The sequence below is a fragment of the Colletotrichum karsti genome, assembly GCF_011947395.1.
Source record: "Colletotrichum karsti strain CkLH20 chromosome Unknown Scaffold19, whole genome shotgun sequence".
NCBI lineage: Eukaryota > Fungi > Ascomycota > Sordariomycetes > Glomerellales > Glomerellaceae > Colletotrichum > Colletotrichum karsti.
The window spans coordinates 872,100-893,306 of NW_024065919.1; the positions used below are offsets into that span (position 1 = coordinate 872,100).

General features: G+C 50.8%; 5 protein-coding genes across 5 annotated transcripts; 2 read left to right on the top strand and 3 right to left on the bottom strand.

Moving 5' to 3' along the window:
• Window positions 1-2,322: 2,322 nt before the first annotated feature.
• Window positions 2,323-6,763, bottom strand: CkaCkLH20_06580 (uncharacterized protein; the record flags this gene model as incomplete). Its single annotated transcript, XM_038889297.1, has 4 exons — window positions 2,323-3,425; window positions 3,478-3,645; window positions 3,703-4,604; window positions 5,769-6,763. The coding sequence occupies 4 exons, from the start codon at window positions 6,761-6,763 to the stop codon at window positions 2,323-2,325; spliced, it is 3,168 nt and encodes a 1,055-aa protein (XP_038745595.1).
• Window positions 6,764-7,685: 922 nt separating this feature from the next.
• On the top strand, window positions 7,686-9,064 carry CkaCkLH20_06581 (uncharacterized protein; the record flags this gene model as incomplete). Its single annotated transcript, XM_038889298.1, has 3 exons — window positions 7,686-8,104; window positions 8,165-8,948; window positions 9,005-9,064. The coding sequence occupies 3 exons, from the start codon at window positions 7,686-7,688 to the stop codon at window positions 9,062-9,064; spliced, it is 1,263 nt and encodes a 420-aa protein (XP_038745596.1).
• Window positions 9,065-11,012: 1,948 nt separating this feature from the next.
• CkaCkLH20_06582 (C6 zinc finger domain-containing protein) lies at window positions 11,013-12,575 on the bottom strand (the record flags this gene model as incomplete). Its single annotated transcript, XM_038889299.1, has 1 exon — window positions 11,013-12,575. One exon carries the CDS (start codon window positions 12,573-12,575, stop codon window positions 11,013-11,015), a length of 1,563 nt encoding a protein of 520 aa, XP_038745597.1.
• Window positions 12,576-14,461: 1,886 nt separating this feature from the next.
• Window positions 14,462-16,513, bottom strand: CkaCkLH20_06583 (uncharacterized protein; the record flags this gene model as incomplete). The annotated part of the gene is made up of 1 exon (XM_038889300.1): window positions 14,462-16,513. One exon carries the CDS (start codon window positions 16,511-16,513, stop codon window positions 14,462-14,464), a length of 2,052 nt encoding a protein of 683 aa, XP_038745598.1.
• Window positions 16,514-19,256: 2,743 nt separating this feature from the next.
• CkaCkLH20_06584 (uncharacterized protein) lies at window positions 19,257-19,814 on the top strand (the record flags this gene model as incomplete). The annotated part of the gene is made up of 1 exon (XM_038889301.1): window positions 19,257-19,814. The coding sequence occupies one exon, from the start codon at window positions 19,257-19,259 to the stop codon at window positions 19,812-19,814; it is 558 nt and encodes a 185-aa protein (XP_038745599.1).
• Between the last annotated feature and the right edge of the window lie 1,393 nt (window positions 19,815-21,207).

A 21,207-nucleotide genomic window follows, 5' to 3' on the forward strand; every position in this document is an offset into this window, starting at 1 on the left:
CTTGATCGGACACGCTCAACAGGCTACGTTTTCTTACGACACCTCACGACTTGCGCTTTTGCATTTTCATTTTACTTTCACCTAGAAAGGTCCCAAGAGGACCGCGACATACTGTCTTTTGTCTATTGTCTAAAAAACCTTATTGTCTAGAACAGCCGAGCGCCCCCGGCGGCGCTGGAGGTCTGTAAATACTTTTCTATGTCACCGAAGGGAACATATGTTACCACTGGGAGGAGGTGTGTCAAAACAAAAAAGGGACCACCCGATCTTAGACTTGGAAAAAACCAAACGGAGTTACAGTTCAGGCCCGCGGGGTAGCGGCTGCCTGTTGTTTTGTGGATTTACTCGGCGTATCACAGGAGCGAGGCCTGGTGCTACGGTAGGACCGAGCCCGGCCGTCTTGTACAGAGTTGTTTTTTTACCATTTGAAAGAGCTCGTCTGTCGTTGACAGGAAGACGAGCTCAGCTGTGCCCGTTTTGGGTGCAGCCTCCGGCCCTGCGCCGTGAGTTGTCGGGGTTGATAGCCTGCCATTTTGCAAAATGGCTTGAATGAAACTACTGAAACATTACTTGTCTTGCTTCCTCTCCATGTGAATCGCCATGCTTCGTATCCAGCTACATCCTCACACCATCTTCATCTTCAGACCTCGTATGCTGATAAGCGAGGACGTGGCCGGGTCCATGTCAGCAAAGTCGCGGCTGGGGAAACACCGCGTCTCCCCAGCCCCTCACTTGGTCTCTCTCTATCTTACACGCGTCGCGATCGCGGCAGATGCGACGCTGTCGATCCCCACCGGGACCGTCCGCCCGATCACTGCGGGCGGCTCGTTTGATATTCTAAGGATGTAAGCAGGCGCCTGCCCACCTTTACCTCCGGGGGAAGGAAATTAATTACTTTGGTTTTTGGACGTGTCGAGTGCGTCCGTCGCTGCGGCCGTACTTTTACTCATCTGCCGCTGACAAGACTGCGTCGCGCATTGCAGCCGTCTTGCTGGGCGGGGTAGGTGAGGTAGCGAAAGGATGATTTCTATGAAAGGCTCGTTGCTGGAGGGGGGGGGGGGGAGTCGAAATAGATTGGGGATGTGAGGGCGGAGAGATGTCATTCGGCGCCACGCGGGGGGTTTTCAGATGCGGGTCGCCGTGACCTTCGCTGGAATGCTTTTTTTGCTTCTTTCTTGGAGTTTCCTGAGGGGGCTGATGCGGGCTGCCTTTCGTGGGGAGAAGTAGGGGAGATGGATCGGTAGGTTGCTTACTTTTTCTTTCCATGGGTTTGATGTAGAATACTCGGTGGGTGTGTGGTTCGGATCGAGGTTTGCGGCTGGCTGGCTGGTGTCTGCCCTCTCTGCTGCCCGGAGCCGGGAGGATGTGGGATAGAGGGTATGTGCAGCCGGCGGCGGTGGCGCGGCGAAGAGATATGGTATTGTAAGTACAGCAAAGTACCTGAGAGGAGGGGGTGTCGTCGTTTGGATGAGACGTATGCAGGTCGCCGTGGGGGTTTGAGGTGCCTGGTGGCATACCCGTCACGTCAAGTCAGCTCCGGCTCGGGGGCTTGGGGTTGGACGTGGAATCGGACTTCGGGACGGACCTTTGCGCGGATGACGGTCTTTGGGATTGAGGGAATGGGAATGTGAGAAGTGAGATGTGATATTTGAAGGAGGGAGGGCCGGAGCGGGCTGCGGCGGACGGGAGGGTGCAGTGTTGTGAAGCTGGGTTTTCGGATGGGGAGGGAGGGGGGTTTCTGTTAGATTTAGCGTGATGAGGTGTTATTGGGGGCGGGAGGTATCGCGATGTAAGTGAGATTTTGATGATTATCGTACATTGGTCTGGTGAGGTTTGTCGTGGGGGGGGGGGTCGGGCCCGGGGATCTGTGTTTGAATCGGTGGGTTTTGGTATCGGCGCCGATGGTGGGGCCGATGAGGGGCCGGTTTGGATGGTTTGGGTAGGTCATTTATGGAGGGGGTTTTGGGTCACGGGATACTCTGTTAGAAGTTTTCTGAAGACAAAGGTGTTGAGAAGATGACGAATGAGGGATTTAGTCTACGTATGAGTGTTATATGTAGATTTCTTCGGCGCGGGATATCGGAAGTTGCATCAGCGCACGTAACGCGAAATTGAGCAGGCCAGATGTCGATGCCGTCCTTGTGATTTCGGCCCCGTTGTATGGGCCCAGGAAGTCCAGCAGGAAGCGCAACTCCCTAACGATACTTGAGCATTGATTTCAACTGGTTCAAGTAAAGGCTTGGCGCACTCGCTCAGTCGACACCGCGTCGAGTCTATTACTAGGCCCGTGGTAACACGGAGGCACGTCAACTCGTCAACCTTTCACGCATACACCATCTTCTCGCTTGGCAAAGGAGCTTCCGACGAGGTGCTTCTAGCACCACCACTACCACCACCACCTCCGCGCGACCGCAGAATTTCGTATCTCCGTCCGCTACTTCCCACCACGACAGCAAGCTCTTCACCGCCCACACCCTCCTCCGAGTCCACCTCCACCCGTCTGAAACCCCCAGACGTCTTCACCCGCGGCAGGATCTCGGGCTCCTCGTCGGTAAAGCCAAAGGCGAAGTGTTCCCTCCCAGGGACTCTTCCGAATCCGATGTGTACGTGGTTCATCTTCATCTCGAGCCGTTTCTCCATCCACCACCGCTCGCTCTGCTCCCCTTCGACCTCCAGACGGAGAGGGTCGTCCCAGGGCTGCTGGCGCCGTGCGGCATCGTGATTCTTCGGGCCGAGTTTCAGGGCTTCGCTTGCGCTGGCCCAGGAGAGGAGGTCGGCGATGGTGGAGTATGTTCTCGGCGTCCGTCCGGGCTGGATGTCTCGGAGGCCTTCGAGGAAGATGCGGATGGCGAAGAGGGCGAAGGCGGCGGCGCAGAGGACGGATGTCGGGCGGTGGAAGCAGACTTTGCTACCGCGCGTCTCTGGGATTTCGTAGACGACGATGCCGGAGGCTGTTAGGGGGGGCATGGCGACTTTGTAAAGCAGAGCGCAGAGCGTGACGCGGGCGAGTTTGTGGTGGTTGTGCTTGAAGGAGTCACGAATTCCTAGGGGACTTCTGGCGCGGTTTGGTTCGAAGAGGAGGGTTCGCGCGGCCGTGTTGGTGGACTGATCGGACATGCGTGCGAACGGCTCTGTATGGGCCATGAAAAGCGAAAAGGCGTTCCAGAAGTACGAGATCTGCAGCGCGAGGGCCATCGGGATGGCGTCGAATATGACGTGCGCCCAGGTGCGCTCGAGAGCGGGGAGCTCCCAGCAGAATTCCTCGCTCTCGTCGCTCGGGCTGGTGAGGGCGATTCCGGCGATGAAGAGGACTGCGAGGCCTGCGGCGAGGAAGGCGGTTATGAGGACCGTTGGGGGTCTTGCGATTGTGGGGGTTGAGGTTGGGTTGTGGCGGAGTCTGGCGAGTTCTTGTTTTGTGATGGTTTCTGGGAGGGAGTGTTAGGAATGGTTCCGCGGGAAGTTCTTGAAGAGACGAACCGGTTTGGTATTTGGTATCAGGCGCTTTTGGGGGCTTCTCGATGGGTTTGGCTTGGCTGCTGGGGTTCTCGGTCGATGTTTCTTGACGCATGTGTCGAAGCTCCAAGACGGGTGGCCCCGAAGGGATGTTCTCGCCCGATATTGGAAGCATCTCCTCTTTTCCTTTGCCTAGATACGTTTTCGTAAGTCAGTTGTCCTTGGAGCACACGAGAAGCATGGACTCACCTTTGCTGAAAGAGCCGAAACCATGCCAGTAGTCCCCATTCTCTCTCTGCCAATACCCAAGTCGGATACTCATATCTCCCAGTTGATCCAACATCGACGATGGCGTCGCGACCGACGACCCCTCGAATCTGTCCCTAAAGTCTGAGTAGCGAAAGAGGGCTAAAATATCCGCCATCGTGTCAGGGTCCCATCGCAGACCCGTGGTCTTGTTCCATAAGCTGCAGATCAACAGAGCCAAATACAGCTGGATCACGCAGTACACGATGACGAGTATGTGGCAGATGGTCGCGTTCACGCGGAGCGACACGACTCCACCGAGGTCCTGCACCTCCTTGTAGAAGACGACGGAGTCGAGGACGATGATGAGGTAACTCAGCCAGTACATGGTATGAGAGGAGAGTAACAGCCAGTCTCTCGCCCACCACGCGTTCCACACCGGCGGCGCGGGGAAGTATCTCCGGAGAACGGTGTCTCGGGCCGATGCCCCCTGCTCTGTGGCGCATAGCATGAACGGTGCTACCCTTGAGAGGTTGAGAGCTAGGTATTCGAGGTGAGCTGCTGTCGCGGTTCCGACGAGGACGAGGAGGACGTTAAAGCCGTAGTACGCTGACGTGTTGATGTTGGCGGATTGTGTTTGCGGGACCATGGCGAGCGCTGCTAGGATTGCGCAGTTGGAGGCGATCGCAATGAAGAGGGATCTGCTCTGCAAGACGCGGGGTTTGTGTTTTAGGTTGTCCCATCCTTGTTGGATGGATATCTCTGTGAGGCGTGGTGAGGTTTCTGTCTTGCGATCAGTAGTGCTCGGGTTTGCCGTGTACTGGTGGATGTTCTTGTGTGAATACTTGCCGGTGGTTCCTTCATGTGGTATGGTCGAGGGATCGGTCTCGAAGCGCACGGTCTTGCTGGACTCGCCATTATTCGGAGCACTCGACGGCGTAGTCATCGGGAACAAGCGTATTGAGGTCGGTTGTCTCTTTACCGTATGAGATAGAGAGAGAAGTTGGCGATACAGAAGTGTCTCACACGGGCTCTCGAACAGAACACATGAATGATATACTCTCGAACTTCAACCTCGCCTGTGGCGGTTCTCTCTAACGGTCGAGTGTGATGGAGTTCTGCAGGGTAACGAATCAAGACAACCCATCACTTTCCTTTGACGGGGCAAACGTCTCAACTTTGGTCAACCCAAGGCTCAGAATCGCAAGTTATACGCTGGAGAATTCAAGCAAACTTATGATGTTACCTCAAAATGTAGCTTCGCTTGCGTTGTCACACCCGACCATGCCTCATCTGGTGTTCTCGTACGACTATCTTAGGATAGCCACATTCGCTTTGATGTGGCCGTGGCTCGTCATGCGACTTCGCTGATGATTTCGGAGGCAGCCAGACATTAGCAATGGTCATTCAACTCCATGGTCTCGTAAGATATCACCAGTTGACATTTCCATGCCTACCCAATCTCTACGCCTTTAGTTGCTTCCCATCCAAATATACCGACCGGCGCCGAGTATCCTCCTATCCTATGCCTTAACGGCCCCTTACCTTGCACACCTACTATCCATCCCTGTTTGACCGAACTTCCCTTCAACAATAGTATCTCATCAAATTGCTGTTGAAACTCCTTCTCCAGCGTGTGCACTGCTATCACGGCTATGGCCATGCCTCCTCGAGACCTATACAAGTGCCAGTTTCCGCCACGTATACTGATACAGTTGAGCCACCGGAAGTATTTACCCTCTGCTACCATTCTCCCCTCTTCATTTATACTGATGCGTGGTGTGCGCGCCGGATTTCGCCTCCCCTGATACGATTCTGATATCTTTCCGACCTCTGCCTGTCCCCCTTTCCCAGTGTCACCCCAGTCTGCCTGCCAACAACACCCATCCACGCGGTTGGGGGCGCTCGAAAGCATCGCAAGACCCACGGCCCCTAATCTAGTCATGGCTGTGACTGCTTCTTCTGCCGATTGCGACTCCAACACGGTGCTGTCGGCCACCTTTCTCATCAGACCCAAGCATCCCTTGACTATGTCCTGACTTTGAGTTGCTCTGCGTCCACAGACCAACCTCATCACCTCAGCCAGATCGTCCAGATGGCCCACCGGCAACCCCGCAGTCAGCTTCCCAAGGCGTCCCAAATCCTTGAGGCGTGTTGCGCCGATGGTGAAGAGCCTCCACTTGTTCTGCCCGGCGTGTAACACTTCCAATCCGGAGGTACAAGAACAGCCTTCCACCTCCCCACCGTAGTCACCACTCCTGAGAAAGTTCTTCAGCCTGGTTGCTCCAGACTTTTGTAGTATGTGCGGAATGATCTTGCCGGGCCGCAACACCGTGCCCACTTGCACCTCGCGCATGAGCCACATGAGCGTTGCGAAGGAACAGACGGACTCGCCCCATACCATGAGCAGCCTCGGTGGCAAGACCGCCTCCTGAAACGTCCAGATACGTGACATCCAAACTGATTCCTCCAACTTTTTCTCTACCTTCCTTCCCCATTTCTGGGCCTTTGCCCGTGTCGTGTTCGCGGGAATCCGTTCGATGCCGAGTCCTTCAAGTTGTGGTATCATAGCCACAGCTCCAAGGCTTTTCCTGTAGATTGCCCCCATCACTGCAATCTGTTTCTGTACCTCCTGGCTGTCATCTTGCCTGATGCAAAGGGCATCTATCCAGATCTTGGTGATGCCCAAGATGCTTGGGAGGATCTCCAGCTGCTTTTTCATTGCGACCGAGGGCCGGCCGTCTCCTTTTTGTTCCCACTCGCCCCAAACGTAGGACAATGTCCAGTATGCTGCTCCATCCCAGTCTTCTACTACCCCGTTCACGATGTCGTATAATCGCAAAGGTCCTTCGGTGCGGTCTAGGACTTCATCTGGTCCTTCATGGACATCCGCCATGTCCCACTTCACTCCGAGGAGAGCGGCTGTGGTTACATTGGCATCCTCAGAGCTAAGCCATCTTGCCCGACGTTTTAGTCTACCCGATCTCTTTACGTCGGCCTCCAGCTCCTGCTGACTCCATCCTTGGAAGTCTTTCCTCAACTTGGAGAGGCTCGGTGATAGCATTTTGTGCATGGCTGCTTTCTTTCTGTCCTGTTTCTCTACCTTTCCGTTTTGTTGGCTAGCACAGCGTGCAAGGTCAGCCAAAATTGCAGGCGGACCGACTCGATACAGTCGAGAGTCTTCTCAGATTGCTTGCGCCTAGGGTGTCAGAAGGCACGTATTAACGATGCGCCGGCTGCTCTTGAACAGGAGTCGATATACTTGTGATTTCACTCCAAGTTTGATACAGCTGAGACCAGGTTTTCTTCGTCGTTTCAATGTCGTTTCGCTGCGGCAGTGGTCTGGCTTCAGCGACGCCCTCGACTATGAATCGTTGCACCAGATTCTCGAAGTTTCATGCTTAAACCATTAGAGATCCAAGAATGACTGAGTGCTGCAAAGTACTATTCTCATCTTATTAAGGAGATATGTGCGTATGCAGATGGCCAGGCGTGATGTTGGGTGAAGTATGAGACCGCAGCAGTACATAGGGATGTTGGTGTTGTTGTTTGTGCACATCTACGGGGAAACACTCCTCTTATTACACATGCACGTAAAACCCATGTGCCATCACGCAGACGTGTGACTTATGTAATTGCGGCTTCCAGATACACGACCTCTGATTGAGTAGTCCAGATGGGTGGTAATTGGCGGATATCACCAAGCTATTGCTGACCGACCTGCATCGACTGCGCCGCCTGATGCTGCAGGCGATTGGGCCAACCCCGCTGCGATAATGCGGGTTTTCGGTCACTCGAGAAAGCCAGCCCGTCCCATCCTTCTTCAACACCACAGAAGTTCAACGGTACTGAATGGAGCAGAAGCTCGGTAGACACTTTCAAGCAACCGCAACACGAAAGAGCACGCTTGTAAAGATCTTGATATCGTCAAGCTTTACCAGATACACGACCCTCTCTCCGATGCCAATCATCCCGGCCCGGAGAGGATGACGCCCGTAGAGATCATCGGTCTCGTCAGCGCCGTGATAACGTTCATCGACTTCGCTGCCGAGAATGTCGCTGTCGCTCGGGAGATCCAAAAGTCGGGCAGCGCTGCGGTGAAGGGAAACGAGGATCTGGAGCGCCGAATCAAGTTGTTCGACGACCAGATTGCGAGTCTTCATCGCACGACACCGGGAGCCACAAGAGACGTCCACGAGGCCCAGTTGCTGAAACTGTTGGACGAGTACAAGGATCTGACGGTCAACCTGCTCTCGCTCCTCGGCGGACTCAAGTCTACCAAGAAACGACACGTTCTATGGAAGTCCGCGAAGAACTTTCTCAGAAAGGACGAGAAAGAAAGTCTTGTTCAGGACTTGGAAAACTGTCGTACGAGGATTCACCTTCAATTGACGCAGGTGATGAGGTTGGTCCACTTTGCCCCGTGGAACAAGTTCGAGCATGGTTTGCTAATCCGAGCACACAGACACGATCTCGGCCGACGCCTCGACAACATCAGCGACCAAGGGGAACAACAAATCGCCGAGTTGAAGACTCTGAGGCAAAGCACCGAAGCCCTTGAGACCAAGATGAAGTCATGGGAACACATGCCCGATGTCTTGGATGAAGTCCGCTCGCTTGTTGCCCAAGTCAATGGTGCCCTGAGTCGAAAGGCGCAACGTCGAATTCTTGAGAGTCTGTGGGTTGAGGGCATGGTCGACAGATTTGAGGAAGTCGAAGAAGCCCACGAAGCTACGTTCGAGTGGATCGTTGATCATGATCAACTGCTCGAAGACGAGACTCCAGAAGAGTCCGCCGCACGCCAACAGATGGTTGACTGGTTGACTCGGGGACATGGTATTTTCCATATTACCGGGAAGCCAGGTGCGGGAAAGTCAACTCTCATGAAATTTCTGTGTCAAAGCCCAAAGACCCTGGATTATTTGAACACCTGGTCTGGAGAGAAGTCCTTGGTGATAAGCAATTTCTTCTTCTGGAGACTGGGTACGAAAGTGCAAAAGTCGCTAGAAGGATTACGGCGCTCTTTGTTATACTCGATCCTGGAAAAACTACCTGATCTCATCCCAACCGTCTTGCCTGAGCTATGGAAGTCCACTTTCGATGATCGAGTCATGAAGGTTCGCGCCAACGACGTCGACACGGCCCTTGAGAGACTTCTGTCCCAGGGCAACTTCCTATCCTCGCACAGGCTGGTCTTCTTCATCGATGGTCTTGACGAATTTGATGGGGATCACGACAAGATGATGAAGGTTCTCCTCAGATGGACACGAACTTACCCCGACGACGTCAAGTTCTGTGTTTCCAGCAGGGAGTGGGAGATATTTACACGAAGACTGGCATCCTCTCCGAATATAAGACTCCATGAAGTCACGCAACGGGATATTCAACATTTTGTCGATTGCGAACTGCACGAGGATGAAAGCTTCTTGGATTCTTTCAATACTGAATCTAGGTTCTCTAGACTTGTCGACATGATAACCGAAAAGGCCGAAGGCGTGTTTCTGTGGGTAAGAATCACGCTTCGCGGGCTCAAATGGTCCTTTACACCGGACGATGATATTGCGACTATTGAGGAAAGATTAGATTCTTTGCCCAACGAACTAGAGGCTCTCTTTCAATCCATATTCGATTCCATTCGAGACATTGGCCACGGCAACCAAAGCGACAGGAAGTCGACCATGCGGCTGCTTTTGACAATTCTGTCTTACTCCGAAGACGATGTAGGATTGAAGAGATCGTTGGTCATGTTCTACTCATTTCTTGACGATTACCAAAGAGACACAGACTTCGCCTACAATCTTCCAATCAGAGCCATCGAAGCATTGGCCCTTGAAGAAAGGCTCGAGAAGACCCGCAGAGCAATTTATCGACAATGTCTTGGGCTCGTAGACATATATGAAAGCTATCACGACGACACACCGCGCTGGTTTAAAGATGAGAACCTACTCGGAAATCGGTCAAAGACCACTGCGAACGACACGTACACCAATGATGAAATCGAAGACAAAGAAGCAAGTCAGCACAGCTTGGGCGACTCACCGCCACAAGAGGTTCATGATCTAGCCCCTTTTCAACGTGGTACCTACTTGTCTGCCAAAGATAACGTCATACGAAAACCCTCCATCTACGATGATAATAGTCGTCACATGCATTTCAGTTTTCACGATAGTGCAAAGTTTCACCATCGATTCCCATCTCGCAGAAGTGTTTGGTGCATTCATAGAAGTGTGCATGAATTTCTCCACAGGCCGCAAATCGAAAGACTTATGCGTGCTGATGCCGAGGGCTTCAACGAAGTGGACTTTCATCTTCAAGCTATTCTGGCGTCTTTCAAGATGTTTCGCCCAAGCGTTCATTTTGTGAGAGATATCCTAATGGATGAACTATACTATGTGCTGAGCCGCAGTTATCGCTTCACGAGACGGATCACTCAAGACCGCCTAATCACATACCTTGAAGAGCTCTGTGTGATGCTGGAACACGATCATGCGATCATAGGCATGCACTTCATCCAATATTTTTGCGACACAAGGCCGTACTCTACAGAAGTGGGAATACTGTTGCCACCAAGATTGGCACTTTCGCTTCTGCTTACAAAATTGGGAATCGAGAGAAGCCTCCAACCCCTGCCCAATATGGAATCTGCCTACCGTGAGATGGTAGAAGGTCGAATGATCAAATTTATAGATGTTGCTCTGAGCAATTACCTTGACGGCATTTTCGGATTTTTCCGCTCCCCCACGACTGACGAAGAGGAAACGATGACTGAGGTTGCGGACCTCGTCTTGGCAAGGATGACTGAACACTTCGAAGCTGGTCTCTCGCCCAACGTTACAGTGATGTGTACGGATGAGCTGACGTACTGGCACCAATGGCTTCTTTCTTTGCTGGGATCCGTAAATATGAGCGATATATTCGAACCATTCCTTAGGCTCTTCCTTGATTATGGAGCAGATTGTAATATTTGGTTCAAGTATGGTTCGAGTAGAATTTCGATGTGGTTACATGGGGCACCGGGGGCTCAATGTCTTGACTTGAGCGAGCCGAACTGGAACAGAAGATGGGGGTATCTTACCAAGTTTGGGAAGTTTCTGACCGAGCGGGAAGGACATGAAGGCATTGTGTCTTTTGGAGAATTTCTGAGCGTCGCATATCCAAGATGTAGTACTGAGCTACAGCGGCTTGCCGAGTTGAATGGAGGCTCGAATCCCCCGCCACCTCTGGAGGCATGGGACGAATGAATCGAGGGTCTACCGCTCAAAGACGCACTTTGAGAGGAAAATGAATATATATTGTTTGATAAGTATCTAGGACTATCCTGGTGTGAGATCGATTGGCTGCTGCTGCTGCTGCTGCTGGGAAAGCTTCGCAAAGTCTCGGGATACGTGACGTGAGGACTGTTCCAATTGTTCATCGACAACCCGCCACTCAGCAAGGTGAGGTTGCCATTTGACCAACTTCGCTTGAATGTTTCCGGCAGCGTCGAAATATACCTCTCTTCGCACAAGACGTGACCATTCATCCCCTTGATCGTTGCCCACGGTCACATTCTCCGCCTCGATCTCCATATTTTTCATCGCGATAGTATGAAACGTTCTGCTGTCCCACAGGCCATCTCGTCTGGGATGCTTCCCCAGTAACTCAGTCGCCTCTTGCCTGACGTCAGGGTCACGACAATTACACGCCACAACTAATAATGGCATCGTGGGGCCGTTATCCATGCTGAACACATCGGAACATCCGCCGCAGTTGGACTGTGTTTCCAAGATGTCTCGAGATAGGTACACAATCTCTCTGAACTCCGGTGTCAGCGCTGTCACTGCCTCGACTTCACTGTAGCTCGTACTGATGACGTCGGTCCACAGAAGGAGGTACTGCACCCGCAGGTTACACGCCTCGACGTATGAGTGGAAGTCCCATTTCCTACCTTTTCTCAATTTGTTGTAGACGCCTTGAAAGCCATTGGACCAGCGTTGTAGGTGACCCAGGAATTCTGGAAGGACCATTCTCAGATGCTCGGCCTCTTTCGAATCGTAGGTGGACCTACTACAGCTTCCAAAGCGAACTTCTTGCGCTGTCGCCGATTCGTCCGCATACATGTCCTTGTAAATGGGACATCTGTGGCAAATATAGTGTTGCACGACCCTCCACCAACGCCGCCCAGAATGAAGACTGTCAAAAGTCATGGGCATCTCATCCACAGCGAAAGGATGTTTGCTTCCTCGGCAGCACCAGTTGATCTCGTTCTCTTCCCGAGGGTGAAGCTTGTTGTGAGACCAGGACTGCATCGTCATCCCTTGGAAGATCCAAGCAGCGTCGTCGCATACAGAGCGGACGGACTCTGTCTCTGGATTGGCGCCGACCAACGATCGTCGACTGAAATAGTCCTCCATCATCTTGTAGGCGTGATTCACATGTGACAACGCAGCGTAGCGATCGCCATGAAGGCATTCGAAGGTGACGAACAGGACGCAGCAGACGATGGCCCAGAGCATATTCTCGCTAGACGGCACCGATGTGCGGACAAGCTTGATGGCGCGAACGTAGTGCTTCAACGCAAACTCATAATGCGGGCCGTTGCTCTGAAGCTCCTTTCGTGTTCGGCGTTTGAGATTCGGGACAAGAGCGCGAGCCATCGCAGCCATTGCAAGGGCGGCGTGTTTGATGGCCGGTTCATGGCGCGCGAGCTGGGGAAGAAGGCGAGCCATGACATCGCTCGGGAAGAGGTAGATGTTGTTGACGAGAATACGCCAGAAGTCGAAGTAGCCTCGCTCTTCCGGGTCCGTGAAGAAAGCGCAGTCGTATCCGGGCTCAACTAGTATATCTTGCAATCGCCATGTTCCTCGAGCCACAATCGTGCGTTGGGCAGCGTGCAGCGGCCGATTCGTAGATTTGCTGGGCCGGTCGGGCGGGTATCCTTCGCATACCCCGGGGCCGCGAGGAGATTTTGTGCACTTCAAGCAAAATGGTCGGGTTTCGTCGCACTTGATATGTCGTCGTCTTGTGGGGAATGAATGTCAGAGACTAGATGATGGCAGCCATAGACGAAGAACTGACTTACTTGCAGGTGATGCAACCCGTTTTTACTTTCGGTGCGCAGACTCTTTTGACCCGCGGGCGTTGCTGAAGCGAGAAAGTGGCCATTTGGGGAGACATCCCAGGCAGTCTAGATAATTCGCGTCAGAAACGAGCTTCATTGCCGAAAGCCGTCGCCATCGGAGGCGACTCCGTCACGTACCGATTCTTTTTCCCCCGGGTCCCGGTCGTTAGTGGGGCCAGGCCTCCGCCGGGCGGGTCCGGGCTGGAGGACTTCGAGCTTGAATCAGAGGACTGCGGCTCCATCACGAAGACGACAGAATCTTCACAAATGACGAATGATACCGCAACTCTTGGAGGGGAATGTTTGGGGGCGACGTCGGGCCTTTAAGACGCAGCTTGGTGCATTCGCTAGTGCTTGCCAGCTGCCAGCTAATGACGGGATGATAGCGTGGAATCGACATCGCTAGCGCGGTAGGGCAGGATCCTTCGTTCGAATGCCCCTCACATTTGGCCCCTGACAGGACATGGATGGTAGACACTAATCTGGCTGATTTCTAGCTAATCCCGAGCCGAGGTGGTGGGCAGAAAGCCGGGGCGGCGCGGGAGATGGCTTACGGTGATGCCGCGAGTCTGCAGTCTTCGCCATCCTTGAAGTTGCTTTAACTGAAAGTGAACAAAGGGGCTCCCAAAACAGCGATTAGCATTGGGACTAGCTCTGGCAGCGAGTTACGCCGTCATCTTCACAGCCACGAAGGATTGTTCTTGCTAATTACTGAAGCGAGGCTTCCTGATTGAACGGCCGCTGAGGAGCTTATTGATCCCCTCCCGAGTCTCATCTATCAATAGACAATCAAGCCGTTAGAGAGATAATCTGAAGTAGAACCTGTCAGCACAAATCGCCGTTCGATCTAATCACTGGAAGGCGACGATATAGGGAGCAGAGCTTGGTCTGTTATTCCAATGTACCTGGCGGCCAGAACAACAGACATGTTTCGATAGGGTGTAATAACAGTATTGGACACCGCGTGTCAAACTCACGAAAATCTGTAGTTGACGGTCGACGTGTGTCAAACGTCGTCGAAACATTGGTGTCACTGAGTTCACAATACCTCCAGATTTTCCCCTGAGCCTTCAGGCTACTTAGTTCATTTGATGGGCCAGTCTCTCTATTTTATCATCCCTTGGTGGTATTATCTTGCAGGACTGGGAGAGGCTTGGCTGCATTTAACACTCGTCGGCACTGAAGGCCGAGGCCCACAGAAGGGGCAGTTATCAACAGCCTGATTGAGAAATCGGTGTAGATCAACGCCTTTTGCAGAATGTTAGGTGGTGCCTGCGAAGGAACGGTTGCACCAAATTCCAAGTTATTGCTGGTCTTCACTGAAAAAAACCTCACCGGGACTATCGAAATAGGAAACGATTCTTGGTTACCAGGTGTCACGGCAGCTGTGCAACCAGACCTAAGTAGCCCCAATCTGCATACTGAAGGTTTGGGATTTCTCTCCAGTGTGTACACTCCAACACGTGTGCTGTCTACGACGCAGTTTTGATGAAGATGACTCTTTTTATTCAATAATATTTTAGTTTTAATGTTGAACCGATTCAATCTGCTAGCTCTCCGCCTCGTTGGCGAGGTTCAATGCAACGAACTATCCCATAATTCATCATGGAAAGTACAAATGAAACTTACTGAACAGCGAGAGAACCACTTGATATCACTGCTTTAGCAAGTTTCAGTCGTTCCGAACTCGCTAGCGCCAGAGTGGTGGTGGTGATGGTGGTGGTGGCTGCCATGGCTGTGGCTGCCCTGCCTAGAAGCATGTCGCAAAACAGTCTTGCTACTGCTGCTCTGGCGGCGGCCTTGCTGCTCATGCATATGCTGGGTCATCCTCTCCTCGAGCCTCTCCATCTCGCGGCACTTCTCCTCGTACTTGGCGATGTACTCGTCACGCTCGCGATCGGCCGAGTTGCGGGCGGTGATGGCCTTCTCCTTCTGCTCCCTGGCCTCGCGCAGCATGGTGCGCATGCTGTTGATCTCGAAGTCGTATCCGGAGTTGCCGTCCTCGTACTCGGTGACGCTCTCGCAGACCTCGTCGTACTTGCACTCCAAGGTGTGGCACTTCTGCTTCAGGCTGCCGTTCTCGTTGGTGAGGTTGTCAATCTCGAGCTTGAGGGTCGAGACGAGAGACCTGTGGCTCTGGCCCTCGATCTCGTAGTCCTTGGCCCGGGTCTTCGCCGTGGTGTAGTCCAGCTCGAGGCGCTCGATGCGCTCATTCTTGACGTGGACCTCCTCTTGGGACTTGGTGAGCTCGGACTGGGCGTGGCTGAGAGTCTCTTGAATGAGAGTGAGCTGGCGATGCGTGTCGTCGGCGCGACCGGAGTGGCGTCCGCCCTCCTCCTCGAGACGCTTCTTCTCGAGGTGGAGCAGACGGAGCTCCTCCGTCTTCTTTGAGATCGTGTCGCGCATCTCACCGTGGGAGATCTCGATGCGAGTGATGTCCTCCCGAGCAGCGGCGATCTCGCGCTCGGAGTGCTCCCACTTGAGCTTCCACTTGCCGCAACGGTCCTCGGCCTCCTCCCATCTGTTGTGCTCCTTGCTGATGTCGCGCTTCAATTTCTCGATGTGCTGTTCGAGCTCAGTTTTCTCGTGCTTCACCTTGAGAACGCGCTGCTCGATCCTGGGGATGGTTTCCTGGAGCTCCTTGACCTCGAGTTGCTTCTTCTCGAGGCGCTCCTCGAATTCCTTGCACTTGCGCTTGATCTCGTCGTGTCTGTGGTCATGCTTGCGCAGCATCTCGTCCATCTCACCCTCCCTGTGAAGCCATTCATGCTTCTCCTTCTTGAGAACCGAGTTGACCTGCTTTGCGTGGACGAGCTCCTTGTGCTGGGTGTCGAACTTGATGGTGACATCATCGTAACGGGATTGAAGCTCGGTCAGCTTCAGGTCAATGCCGTCACACTTGATGCGAAGCTTTCCATACTTGTCCTCAAGCTCCGCCCGAGCAGTCTCGGTCGTCAACAATGTGTGTCTGTGGGTCTCCGACGTCTTCTTCGTCTCCTCGTGCTCCCTTCGGACATGGCTCAGATTGTCCTTGACCTGAGCGATATCGTGAATAAGAGCGCGACACTCGGCATCTCTCTCGGCAAGCTTCGTCTGGAACTCGGCTTTGTCGTTGGCGGCAGACTTGAGCTGGAGGCGGATCTTGAGAACCTCCTGCTTGCGCTCCTCGTGGTCGTGGTGATGGTGGTCGTGTTCCCTCTCCTTGCGATCGATGATCTCGGCAAACTCCTCAATGCGCTCCTGCATCCTATCCATCTCGGAATAGCAGGACTCGCGCTCGGAGATGATCTTGTTCCAAACCTCTTTCAGGGAACCGCTGCGCCGGGACATGTTGGCCATGAGCTCGGTGAGGGCAAAGAACTCGCCCTCGGCCTGAGCGGTGAGCTCCTTGGACACCTCGGAGCTGTGGTGACGTTGGTAACTTTGGGCCCATGATCCCCTTCGACTGCGGCTGCTCATCATGCGGCTGCTGTGGCCGTGACTGTGACTGTGGCTGCGGACGTTGCCGTACGAACGTGTCGAGCCGTTAGGACTGCCATCGCGTGAGAGGACGTCGCTAGAGCGGGGCATACGTCTCGTTCGGCCCATCTCCAGCACGTGGTTGGAGGTATCCGGCGAAGTAGACAGCTCCACATCGAAAATCCCGCCCGTAGAATGGGCATGGAAGTCCTTCGGCATGAAGTGGCCGTTGGTGTGAGTGTCGAGAGTTGCCATGTTGTCGATGTAGCGTAGGTTGAACGCCGTGGGTTTGAGAGTATGGAGTATCGGTATGAGTAAATGAGGATGTGATGTAGAGTGGATGAGTATTGAGAATCTTGAGGGTACGAACTCCTGAATATATAGATCAATCATCCAGATAGGCAATGCATTCTGATGTAAGTCAGGTCTTACCTCTCTGTTACCCGTCTGCGATACCGCAAAGGTCACCCACCTTGCTCTTTTGGCATCGCTTCAAGGCTCCTTCCCCCAAACCAGCCGCGCAGAGTGCCATAAACTCACCGTTCGCCGTCCGAATGAGGACCAGAAGAGACATGATCTCAGCCTCATCCCTTGGGGCTCAGACATGATGCTTCTTGGCTCCCTTTGATCCGAAAGATCGACACGTCCTCATGATATGTTACCGGCAACAGCGTCCAGCAGTTCTCTGCGAACATATTGCGACCCCGTACCGCACCAGTCGGTCTCTCATTTGACCGTGTCCCATAACGGCAAGAACACGTTCAGCTTCGGAGCATCTAAGACCAACGGCGCAAGACATGCATAGCTCCAGGGATTTGGAGTCAGTAGCATCAAGCCTCGATACAGCTGGGTCGTGAAAGTTGTGTCTGTATCCAGATATCTGGTTGCGGGTCGAGCTAGCCATTGAGATAGCAATGAGAGACATCCCGCAGGTGGTCTCCCTTGCCCAAAGCTCTGATAGGCTGTCTCTCGGCCATCCCATGTCTGATGTCACATCGAGTCCCCTACATGCTTCTCTGAGATCCTGTCTCAATCACCTTATGCCCAATATCCTCTACTTTTCGGCTTTTCGGAGTATTCGCATGTCGAGTACGAGGCGGTCAGTGACATGAACGAGGAAGTTATGTCCGCTTTGGAGCATCATAATCATCATCATCATGGATTCATGAAAAAAACAAATTCGATTCATCGTGTCCAACTGAGATCTTGTTCTTGCAAAAGCTTAGCGTGTTAGCCCATATTGCATGCGATTCAGCGTCCGGCCGGCAAAGCTGGCCCCGCGGTAGTATGTCACTCGGCTCCGAAGAATGATCGTCAAGGGCTGCTGCATTCCGACAACGGGAAAACTGACTTGGACGCTTTTCATCCAGATATTCCGCATTGGACATCCCGTGATTTCAAGACAAGCAATGTTAGTCCCATTCTATGTGCAACGCCGATCAGTCAACAAAACGGGTCTAATCAGCAGTGGCCCCTTACTCGATCCGATTTGTAGCATTCCAGGATCTGATTGCACATGTAAAACTGGCGGCATGTCTGATTCTTTTGATTGAGACGATTCAGGGTAATCTTGTTCGTGTTTCGTCAAGTTCCTCCACGGACGCGAGCATCTTGTGGCTTCTTGTGGCTGTCGTGCAGCCCTCGCGGACTAGGTCCCGTTCAGAATGGCTCACATGTCTTCAGCATTGGATGGCAATGAGAAACGCAATCTGGTTTCCCATACCGTGCTTCTTCTGATCTCACGTAGAGTTTTGAGCACACACGATGGTGTCTTTGGGCTGATACTGAAGTTCTCCAAACAAATGACGTTGATGTCCCGGGTATTTTACAGCCGAGGGGACGAGGCATGCTGTTGTCGTCCTCTTACATAAATAAGGCGGTCATCGCTCGTAGAGCTTTACTATGCATCGTATAAGTTCACTCAGAAACTCTTACAGTCGAATCTGTGGTTCTCTGAGGATAGATTATCTCAGGCCTCAACGTCAAGATTCGCATCGTTCTCGGTAACGCTAAAGCCGACTCCTCTTTAACGTTTTCGGGCCGAGCGAGAAGCCTTCTTCCCGCAAGCTGCATTCAATCGATTCGCTGATGTTTGGAAGAATTGTCTTACCTTAGAGCTCCATCCGTCAAATTGCACCCGTTTTCTCGATAGGGCTGCATCCTTCGACGGCACGTGAAGCGTGGGAACATGGGCCTTCGGAAAGCGCACATCTGGGGAACACCACGCGTCCGCTTTCCACATGGCTGGAACATGTGTCAGATTGGACTTGAGATGAGAAGCCTTGGAGAAAATGGTACTTTTGACATCTGGGGATAATACGTTGCTGTCTGTAAGTGGATGACAAGTTGGCTTAGTTCGTGCAGACAGGCAGTGATCCTTGGACCATATTCACCTCATGCAGGTAAGCCCTAAGCCAATCACAATCAACTAATACTTACAACAACTTCAACAACACTCAAGCAAGGTGGTTGGTAGTAGGATCAGTCAATTCCTTCTTCTTGGCAGTTGACGTGTAAAGCCAAAGTTGGGTATTCGTGTTCATTCATGGGCCTTTCTATTACACAGCACACCTGCCAACCCCTTCCTGGGTCACGTCTACGTGGGACTCTCTGGTTCATGAGTGACAGCCAATGCATTTTTCAAGAGACTTTGCAAGTTGACATGTCCAAAATTCACGACATAGCCGGAAGGTTCGGCCTATGATGTAATAATCTCTACATAATCGCGGAGCTTGTCACCACACAGACCCGCTACAACAGACCACCTCCCGGGCCCGGCACACCACCAACCAACCCCCCCTTCTCCACGGACATCCGTTTGATAAAACGGCTTCTCTCAACTGTCCGATGAACTCCTCACATCCGTATTCGCAGGATTCAAATTCAAAGACTTCATATACCGTCTATCCTTTCCTGAGCTAGCACAGCCGAATTACCGGTCAACTCGTCATCAATACTCCCTCTTCACACACTACCGTCGGCATCCGAGCACCGAGTCATGTTCCTCTCAAACAGAGCACCAGCGAAGCCGCTGCCCCGCTTCCAAACCAACACGCCGCTGGACTCGACCTTCGACCAGGACATCCGCGACGTGCACCTCGTCTACGACTACGACGCCGAGGACGACCAGGGCAACCCGGAGAAGTGGCGCTACGAGATGTGGTTCTTCTCCGAGGACCGCGTCGTCTACGCCATCCACGGCGGTCCCATGGCCGGCCGCGTGAACTACCAGGCCGCCACGTACCAGTGCATCCGCCCCGGCGAGCTGTGGCAGGTCAACTGGCTCGAGGAGACGGGGACCGTCTGCTCGCTGGTGTACGACATCCCCAACCAGAAGATCTCGACGCTCATTTCGTTTTCCCGGGGGCACTGGGAGAACCCCAAGGCGGCGCACGGTGACAAGCGGAACCCCGGCGACCTGGCGCGGTGGAGGGTGCTCGCGAGGTTCGGGCATCAGAGCGACAGGCTGATGCTGTCCGAGCAAGCGGACATTGTGGAAAAGTTCAAGGGGAAGGGTGATTTGGTGCCTATTTCTGAAGACGCGGTGATCTATTGACCTGTTTTAGTATTTAGTTAGGTGGCATTATAAGTGTAAAAGAAGTTTCCAGTATTCATTTTATAACTTATAGTTAAGCGAGATATTAAGATTAATACACTTTTTTTTTAAGTAACCCTACTATTAATATTAACCTTTACTTAGAATTACTACTATTTTATAAATATATAGTAGTAACTTAATATTTAATTATAAATAGTTTAATTATAAGAAATATTAAAGTTAAAGAAAGAAAAAAGCTTAAGTTAATAAGATATAAATAATATAATAAAGCTACTATATAACTAGGGGGCAGCAGCTAGGGCTGCTTTATAAGAAAGCCTTTCTATTAAGAACTAGTAGCTTTTACTCTTTATAAGTATCTATTTTAATAGAAATAAGTTACTAAATAACTTATATAATTATAAATAATAAAATATAATATAATAGAAGTTAGTATAAACTTTTAAATATATTATATATATTTTAATAGTAATTTATAAATTATAAAGTAATATAAATTTATTTTATATTATATTTAAAGCTTTTATAATAAATATTATATTATTTAACTTATATAGGTTATAGTCTTTAAAGTATTAATACTCTATAAAGCGTAAATATATATATAAGATCTAAATATACTTATTAATTTTATCTTAAATTAATAGTTATATAAAATATAATAATAATAATAATAATAAGTATAATAGTATTAAGTATTTAAATTACTTTATTCTAACTAGCTCTTTATTAGACTTTAATAGAGTAATATATATAAATATATATATAGAGTAATAATAAAATAGTTATAAATAAAGCTAAAAGTTTTTAATACTTTAAAGCTATATAGAAAGACTATTAATAAGAAAGATAAACTAGTGCCTAGCTCTAAATAAGCTTTATAGTAGTTTCTTAATATAAAGTTCTATAATATATTTATTATAATAATAGCACTTTAGCTTATATTATCTCCTAATAAAATAAATAGATATAATTTATAATTAAATTAGTATTAATATACTTAGCTTAACTAAGGTTTTTAGATATATATATTATTTATAAGAGCTATAAAAAAGGCAGGGGGGTAAATAGTAAGCTTAGTTATTAATAGGTAATAATAATAGCTTAAACCTATTATAAAGGTATTAAACTTTCTAGTTATAAATCCCTTAATACCCTTAAGGTCCTTTAGCTAGAATAGTATCTCTATTATATTATTAAATAAGCTTATAAAGCTAGCTACTATTTTAAGCTAGAGGCCTATTTCTTATCTTTTTATAATCCTTCTTTATTACTATATTTAAATCCTCTAAGATATTATTTAATAAAATATTATTTAATATACCTCTTAATAAGTATAATAATATAAAGGCTTTAGCTATTAAGTATAGTATCTAGAACCTAAGCACTA